The 9533-nt window shown below is 33.3% G+C and overlaps 1 protein-coding gene across 1 annotated transcript in view; it reads right to left on the bottom strand.

The window, feature by feature from the left end:
* The window catches only part of LOC107659122 (adhesion G protein-coupled receptor A3), a 51375-nt gene that overhangs the window by 13854 nt on the left and 27988 nt on the right, over nt 1–9533 (bottom strand). The window contains exons 4-12 of the mRNA XM_016447951.1: nt 8326–8397; nt 7848–8008; nt 6273–6486; nt 5292–5456; nt 4280–4481; nt 3984–4133; nt 2093–2254; nt 919–1119; nt 550–757 (exon numbers count right to left, since the gene is read on the bottom strand). Of these exons, the coding sequence (XP_016303437.1) occupies nt 550–757; nt 919–1119; nt 2093–2254; nt 3984–4133; nt 4280–4481; nt 5292–5456; nt 6273–6486; nt 7848–8008; nt 8326–8397 (1535 nt within the window). The remainder of the gene's footprint in view (nt 1–549; nt 758–918; nt 1120–2092; nt 2255–3983; nt 4134–4279; nt 4482–5291; nt 5457–6272; nt 6487–7847; nt 8009–8325; nt 8398–9533) is intronic.

The raw sequence follows: 9533 nt of genomic DNA, 5'->3' as shown, positions 1-9533 counted from the left end.
AGAACATATATATATATAGTATATGAGTATATATATATATATATATATATATATATATATATAAAATAGTTAGTAAGGTAGTTGTTAAGTTTAGGTATGGGGTATAATTAAGGGATCTGAAATATGATCATGCAGAATAAGGCATTAATATATGCTTTATAAGTACTAATAAACAGTAATATGCATGCTAATAAACAAATAGTTAATAGTGAGAATTGGTCCCTAAACTAATGTGTTGCCATTTTTTTATTATTATTATTTCATTATTTTATTTGCCTAGCTGATATAAAACCATTTTCATTTTGATTGTTTATTTTATTTTAAGCAGTCGTAGTTTTAGTTAACTATAATAACCCTGCTCTGTACAACCAAGCCATGTGGCATAAGCATAACAGTAAGTATAACTGAAGTGCATGATTTGTCTGTATCTTTGACTATTGTATTTTATTTTGCTTTCTATCCAGGTAGAAATATTGCATAACAGCAGCAATGAAGAGAGGGTTGTGTGGGTTGGAGTGCATGTCTGATCAGCAGTGTGTGTGTTCTCACCGATCTTTGTGAGGATCACAGGTGTGACCACACTCTTCCTCTTACTGCCGTCGCTCAAGAGGGTGGAGTTGCCCGTCGGAGGAAAGAGTTTGCCGTTGCGGAAGGCCAGCAGGTGTAGCTTATAGACGGCTTCTTCAGCCTGACCTGAGCTTGCCAGAGACGAGAAGAGCGACGGGGGAAGCTGGAGAGACGCCTCCACTACAGTGTTCTGCAGACGTGGAGATGCAACAACGTTACTGTCAAAACTTGATGGATACAGTCCTGCTTCCACAGCTTTACTGGAGTTCTCGCTTTGAAGCAGCACTGGCCTTATAAGTTATGACAAAACAACTGTATACGTGCAGGAAGTACCTGAGACGAAATGCTTACTTTGAGAGCCAGTGCAGACAGGTTGCTGGTCACGTTGCATTTGAAGCTGAGCTGGCGCTCCGGGTTGATGTCGGGGTCTCTGGGAGAGAAATGGGCCACGGGTGTGCGCTCCGGTGAGAGCTTCTGGAACAGAGTGCAGGTCATTCCATTGAAGCTGCTGGCCTTGATGGCATGAGCCTCCAGAGCAATGTTATGAGAGTTCTGGTGAAACAAACAAGAATAAAGAAGAATGGTTACCACCCCATACACACACTACTGAAGCACTGTGAACACAAGGTCACCTTCAAACTAATCTATACAACCTACACCTATTTTTGTTACTTTTATTCAGTGAGGACACATTAAATTGATCAAAAGTGACAGTAAAGTAAAAAGTAAGTGTCAAAGCATTCTGGAGGGTTTAGAAACAAAAGTGTGTAGCTTGTTTTAATTAAATTATTATTCCATTTTTATTCAATTATTATTTTTGAAAAATGTTTCTATTTAAAAGGAATTCATTAAAGATTTAAAAAAAAAAACTTCTGGAATTCTGAGAATTCTGCTTGAAACTATATATAAAAAAAAACATTTTTGTTAATAGAAATAAAGCAGACATAAAACTAAATATAAGTATTAGATAAAAAAACTACATTTTGAAATGTTGCATTGCAATTAACTGAAATAAGTTTGTTTAAACTAAAACAAAACAAAAACTGAAATACTATAAATTTAAACCATTTAGAAATATTGCTAAAACGTATAAAACTATTTAAAAATATTGAAAACAATTATAATAAAAATGACCAAATCATATAAAATTAAACCTAAAGCTGAAGACCTAGGTAACACTTTATTTGAAGGTGTCCTTGCTACACACGTTACATGTACTTACTATTATAATAACAATTAATTATGCATAATTACATGCAAGTAACCCTAAGCCAGATCCTAATCCTAACCCTAACCGTATAGTAAGTACATGTAGTTAATTAATACTACTCATTATTAAATGTATAATTACACTGTAACAAGGACACCTTAAAATAAAGTATAACCAAAACTTAAAAATAAAAGCTATGAAAAAATTGTAATAAAATATAAATATTACTAAAATATCACTGAAAACATGAACAGACAATTTAAAACAGAGTAGTGTCAAAATGCACAAATGAACTGATTTTCTCTCAGTACTCACAGTAGAATAGGCCAGAGCTCCATTACTGATTCGGAGAACGGCAATTCTCTGCAGGCACTCGACGATACGTGAGCAAGCTCGCGCCTCCCTCTGAGCCATCCATAACACTCGCTCATCAGCCAGCATTAGATTACTGGAGATATCCACCATCACATCTCCCAGCTGAGAGAGGAAATGCAGTTAGAGACAATGCATGCACATCCACCCGCCCCACAACACCCAAGATCCCTCCAGGCCCACATTATACCCACAAACACACTGCATACTCATTCAGTGCACTCAAACCTCTGACTTTCTCACAACTGCATTCCTGAAATCAACAAAACCTGACATCACACTCAGAAAAATGTTAATGAGTTAATGCTTTTAGGAAGAACCGGGGATTCGTCCAACATTCCCACACTAGAGTAACTGCAAATGATATCAGAGATCAATGCTGAAAGCGCTGGAGCGCTAAACAGCCTGCTCTTTGTCAACTCAACGCAACCTGAATTCCTAAAGAAAATTACATAACCGACACACAATTGCAAGGCAAGTCAAGTTTATTAACGTGCCCATGCAATTTGTGAGATGTTGAATGATGGTACAGATCTCTGCGCAGGTGTTACATGATAACATTTCCCTTCAACACTGAGCGAAGTGCAACCTGATCCTGAAGAATAGGCTCTACGTTCCTCTGTGGCCCAGTGTCCAAATCCCTCCATTCTGATCCTATCTGCTCCTCTCCTTACTGATGCAACTGTAAAAGCCTGTTTGTTCTCCAAAGAGGAGAAGAATCACAAACCGAGGTGGCGAACAGTAACGTCGCTTTAAATGGGCGGTTCTCAACCTTTCTGACTCCAAGACGCTCCACTGTAACATTCAAAGATCCTGTGATTAAGGATTTTTTTTTTTTTTAACTCAAGGTCTTCCAGCTAAAATAAATATTAGGCATTTTAAGTTAAGTTTAACATAACAGATTTTAGTATTCAACAGTGTTATTGTTAACTTTAACACTGTTTAAAATCCTTTTCAGTAATTGAAATAAAGCTGAAATAAAACAATTATTAGAAGAAAAAAAAAGGCATTAAATTCAATTAGATGCCAAGGCAACATTTCGTTTTTTCTTTTTTTTTTAGTTTGTTGAAGTACTAAAAATAAAACCAAAACAGAATTAAATTAGCAATAAAAATATTATAAATAAATATTAATATTTTAATATTAAATATTCAATAAATATTAGGCATTAAGGTTTTAATTTGAATTATTTTTCAAATCTAGAAATCACACTTTTAAAATTCTGAGAATTCTAAGACAATTAAAAAAATAACTGAAATAAAATAATATATTTTAATTTGATGAAAAACTTAGATGAAACCATTTGAAATTCAAAATTCAAAATGCTGCATTGGTAATTAACTGAAATAAGTTTAAGCTAAAATTAAACAAACAAAATTACTACATTTACAATCTTTTACATTTACATTTACAAAACTAAATTACTAAAATACAATACTAAAATTACACTATATTATATACTTATATATATATGCTAATAAAAACTACAGTATTATATAAATATCACTAACTATATTCTCTTTTTTAAATTCTCAGAATTTTTTTAATTCTTCTAAATAGCCAGGTTTTCCAAGGTGGTCAATAAAATAACCTTGATTATCTTGATTTTTGGCTTATTTTAATGGTTGTTTTGTCATCTTGAGGCCCCCGCTGCTTTAAATGGCCTGGATCTGAGGCCTTCTGTGATTGGTCTCAGAATGATTTAAGTGTTTATGTAAGAGAAGCTGATCACAGATCAGTTAAAATGTTAGACTTTTGCGTTGCACAGAAAAAAAAAAAAAAAAAAACATTATTCAGAACAGCCCCTTATATGACTCGACTTGATTTGACTCACCTCTTTATACTTCTCGGCAAACTTGCCGATTTTTTCAATCATCTCCGCCACAAATATCACATCCACTTTGTCAGAGAAGTTGGGCGCCTCTGCGGTGTAAGCCAACAGCTGCTGCGCCGTCTGAACCGCATTGGTCAGATTCAGAGGCATCTGACATACGAGAAAAGAAATCAAAGTGAAGCCAGGAACAGACAAAGAAGAATCAAACACATCTGACATAAACCACTAAAAAAACTGCATGATAAGAATTACACACAGAATACTGCATTGCCCGATACAAAGTTACAGTTATCTACCTGATTGATGATATAAAGCACACGCGTGACGTCTTTCATATATTCACAGCGTGAGTAGTCGTCCTCTGCCCACTGTCCACTGCGGTCACATCGCCTCCACGCACGCAGCTCTTCCGCCGAGCTGCCCGAGTAAATGCCAGCTCCGCTCACCTGCCGCTTACAGGGCAAGTATGCAGTAATCCCAGCCAGTGTCCGAGGCCATCTGCATACAGACACGTCAAACACGTTAATGCACAACAAAGGAGAACCAATTTGTCTGTGATGTTGCATGATAATAAATAGCCTTAAATGGGAATAAACTTGTCTTAATTCAATCAAATTTGCAATAAGTTTTGAAAAAATAAGTCTAAAAATAAATGAAAGCTTGTGCCATAATATTTATCACTTAGATCTGTTACCACTAGAGCGCAGCGAAGAGCTAAAAAATAAGGGATGCTGAACATTTATGTATACACAAATGATTCAATTATCTTGAAATCTATACTAATCATTTGTATACTGCTTTGAATATAGCCAATGTACATGGTGAGCAATCATGGTTACTTTCAACAACTTTCCTCATGCAAAACTTGGGGTCAGGAAGATTTTTTATTTTGAAAGAAATTAATACTTTTTTTTCAGCAAGTATGCATTAAATCGATCAAAAGTGACAGTAAAGACATTTACAATGCTACAAAAGATTTCTCTTTCAAACAAATGCTTTTCGTTTCAACTTTCTATCCATCAAATATTTGATTTTATCAAAGACATTAAGCAGCACAACTGTTTTCAACATTGATAATAATCAGAAATGTTTGTTGAGCAGCAATTCAGAATATTAGAATGATTTCTGATGAATCATGTGACACTGAAGACTGGAGTAATTATGCTGAAAATTCAGCTTTGATCACAGAAATGACATTTTAAAATGTATTACAATAGAAAAAAGTGAGCATGAGAGACTTTCAGAAACACTAAAGTCTTAGCGACTCCAAACTTTGAACACTAGTCATCAGATGTGCACTAGACTCACCTGTAGTCCCCCTTGTTGTTTGACACCCGATCTGGCAAGCAGTATTTGGCAGAGCTCTCCAGAACCACGATGTGGACCGTCCTGGTGTTGTTGCCTCGACTGGTGCGCACGCGACACTCCCAGTTCCCGGTGAATCCCGGTTGGATGTTGGAAATGGTCAAGGCGCTGTGAGAGGACAAATCAAACGAGAAAAAAAACTGTTGCTCTGGGAGAAAAGTCAAGATTATGAATTTAGTATGCAGATTTAATATTAATCAGTGTTGTTGTTAATTAAAACTAAAAGTAACAGCAAAAAGCTGGTGAAAATTTATATATATATATATTAGTGCTGTTAAACGATTAATCGCGATTAATCGCATCCAAAATAAAAGTTTTTTTGTTTACATAAAATATGTATGTGTACTGTGTATATTTATCATGTATATATAATAAAAGTTTTTTTGTTTACATAAAATATGTATGTGTACTGTGTATATTTATCATGTATATATAAATACACACATACAGTATATATTTTGGAAATATTTGCATGTATATACATTTACATATTTATATTCTTATATTTTATATAAATATATATAATAAAATAAAATAATAAAAAGCATATGCCAAAATGACTAAAATAAAAGGAAAAACTATTTTTTTTCCAATTAGCTTTTATTTTTATAAATACTATAACTGTGTAATTAATACTGAAATAACACTGGCATTCAAACTGATGCTTTGGCAGGATATACTGTTGCTACACAACCTACATTTTTCTTTCCTTTTAGAACAATACATGGCTTTTTTTTTTAAGTTCTGGCATTTTCCAGCACAATGTTGGTAGATCAAGTGTGAGTTTATATTTCAAGTATATGTATCGTCACGCTCCAAGGCAAACACTGTTCACAGTGTGATTCATGTATATCTAGTGTGCAGAAAAGCCATTCTGCAGTCAGTATTGGGTTTGGTATCTCCTTCACAGCTGGCTTCTATTACCTGGCTATTAAAGAGCAATTCTGCACCATGCTTTTCTCTATGTAGATGCCCTGAGTGGCATCAGGTTCCACCATCTTCCCGTCCTGATACCACAGAACCTGCATGTCCTCGTCCACGAAAGAGGCCATGCACTGAAATGGCAGGCTGTCTCCCTGGAAGACGATCTGATGCTGGGACGGAGTCATCTGGAAGGAGGGAAGCTCTAGAGGAGCGTCTAAAATAGAGAAGGGAGAAAATCAAAAGAGAGAGGAAGAAAAACACTGTGGTGAGCCACAGATGACTGCTATGTGCAAAAGCTGACATTAACGAGTGATCCGAGAGCAGTTTCATTGTAGTTCTTGCACAAGCTATGGTTACAAAAGTCCAAAATCAACATAAACGGGAGGCCTGAACCCAGGCTGAAGGTCTTTTATAGCAGGATTACTTTGCTTTTGGTGTACGAGAGTGTCTGTATCAGTAAAAAATTAAAACTAACAACAACCAGGAAATCAATGGTTTTGAGCTTTTTTTCAACAACTAAACATGCATTTCTTTTCCACTATTAGCAACAGTGTAATTTTACTATAAAGGTTTAGAGATTTAACATGCAATATGTCACAGGTCATGGAAAGCTATGGTCTGGTTACTCTTATCAGACTTCATGTTGCACAATGTCATTAAAATATAACAAAATAAGGCACTTACTCATTTAATCTAGTTTCTGTTTGCTAACAACGCAGGCAAAACCTAACCTGTTTGCTCCTGTATGCAGTGTTGTTATTGTTAACCAAAAACTATTAAAAACTGACTTCATGATGTGAAATAAAGCTGAAATAAAAGTTAGATGGAAACCTAAACGAAATAGAAAGGTTACCTTAGCAACTAAATGAAATAAAAATTTAATTTAAAAAAAGAAAAAAAGAACATTTTAGAAAAAAAAATAATAATAAAGCTGAATAGACTAATAAAAATGACAAAAGCACACCACAAAATTACTAAAACCTAAATTAAGATTAAAAGGAAAACTGAAAATATATTAGTAAATAGAAATACTATAATAGTGTGTAAATAATACTAAAATAACACTTATTGTCAGAACCGAATAAATGTATTTAATAATTATGATGAGAACAATAATATATACACACACACACAACAAAATTACTAATATTAAAATTCAAATATATATATAAAACAAAATTATAACACAACTAATCCTAAAATAATACTTTAAAATAAGCCTAAAAACTAATACAATACAAACAGCTAATTCAAAATATTAAAAATAAATACTATAAAAAACAAAAATAAAATAACAGATTATCTGAACCAAATCTTACGTATATTTAGTGATTATAATGAGAAATATATTTTATACATTTAAATAAATGTAAACAAATGATTTGTTATTAATCAATTTACATTTAAACATTTTACAAGAAAATAAAATGTAAAAAAATATAAAGATATATTAAGAAAAATAAGAAAAGTAGATAAATAAAAGAAAGTGAGGTTTAGAAAATATCATTAGTTTAGTATAAAAACAACAGAAGTTAGTGGAAAATCTGCACTATGATAGTGAGTGTGTATTCTTACCACAGGTGAGTGTTTCGGGCCTGAGCGAGGTTATCAGCTGACCCTGTAGGGAGCGAGGGAACGAGCAGCGAGTCTCCTTCACCCCGATCACCTTCTCTTTGATCCAGACCACCAGCCATCGCAGGTTACAGTCGCACAGAAGATAAGGGCTATCAAACTCCCTAAAAATATATACAGCATGTTCAAAAATCATAAAAACTACAACAGAGTGTGGGTCAACGGATGCATTAAAGCTAGGTCTGAGGGTAAACTCTGGATGTCTCCTATCCAAGCTTAAACATGTTTGAAGACATGCCAAGTGTGATGAAACCTTATCTCAAGTGTTTAAGTAAACGAATATGAAGCTTGTGAACAACACAAGCACTAATCAGTTTTAATAAACAGCAGTCTGCTTTTTATTTTAGGTGTTGCACATGCCCATTTGTGCTTCCTTTGCAATTTTATGTGCAAATGATGCAAATCAAAACAAAACACTTACAGTATTTTCAGAGAGCCGAGGCTGTCGAAAATCCCTTGAGACAGTGAAGAAAACTTGTTCTCCGAAAGGTTACTACAATAAAAAGGGGGAATTAATGAGCAAAATGTACTATGCTAAATTTGAGTAATTGAAAATGAGTAATTTTTGCACTGAAAAACAGAAATCACAAGTGAATTTCACAAACAGTTACAAAGGAACAGCAAGCAACACATTGAATTAAATGTGAATTTTTTTTTAGAACAACTGAAATAGTATTTTCTTGTAAAATTTACTCCAAATAGTCTTTGTTTCAGGGTTATTAAAGTTAACTAAAACTAAAACCATAAAACATGTTACTTGAAATAAAATAAAATATCACTGAAATGAGACAAACTTATATATAAAATGTATATTGTATTTTATTATTAAAATGTAATAAAAAAAAAAAAAAAGATATTGTATTTTTTAAATTTATATTGCATTTTAAGCTAGTTGCAACATTTCTCATTTAGTTTATTTTGATTTACTAAAATAATACAAATACTAACTATAATAGATATTAATGAAAACTATACAGAAATATAAAAAATAACAACTAAATTACTAAAACTTTAAAATTAAAATAAAAAAAAAAAACAATTCAAAATATGAATACAAAACTATAACATTATCACAAAGAAACTAAAATAACCCTGCTTTGTTTTATTTACAACTTCAAAGAAAAAAAAATAATTTTTACAGTGTAGTTTTATATTGCTTGAGTGTCTTGAAAGGTGCTGATAAATTAAATGGATTATTATTAATACTATTATGAAATATCTCACATTGCTCTGGACATCTGTGAAAACTGTGCTAAATTATTTTAATATTCCGTGGACAACTTTCTTTACCACTAGGGAAAAAGTGTCATATCTGTTGTCTAAAATGTCAGGAAAAAAAAAAAACGGGACTGTAATTCTGGTTAGGGTTGTGATGGTGAGGAAATTTTACCAGTTAATCGACGTGTGACAACACCGATAATACCGGTATCACCGCGGGGGCGTTCCCTCTTTTTCTCGCTTTCCTTCGCTTTTAAATAGCTTGTAAAAGCGGCGTGCACATTTTACTTTCACTTTCAAATTGCGGCAATTCGGAGTAAAGCAGTTGTTTGTTTTTAGTTCGTTTGAATTTTCCCTCTTTTCATCGCTTTTAAATAGCTTAAAAGCGCCATGCGCATTTTACTTTCACTT

This window comes from Sinocyclocheilus anshuiensis, unplaced genomic scaffold, assembly GCF_001515605.1.
Source record: "Sinocyclocheilus anshuiensis isolate Anshui unplaced genomic scaffold, SAMN03320099.WGS_v1.1 scaffold87, whole genome shotgun sequence".
NCBI lineage: Eukaryota > Metazoa > Chordata > Actinopteri > Cypriniformes > Cyprinidae > Sinocyclocheilus > Sinocyclocheilus anshuiensis.
The sequence above is the reverse complement of the archived record's forward strand: the minus strand, read 5'-3'. Positions and strand labels throughout refer to the sequence as shown.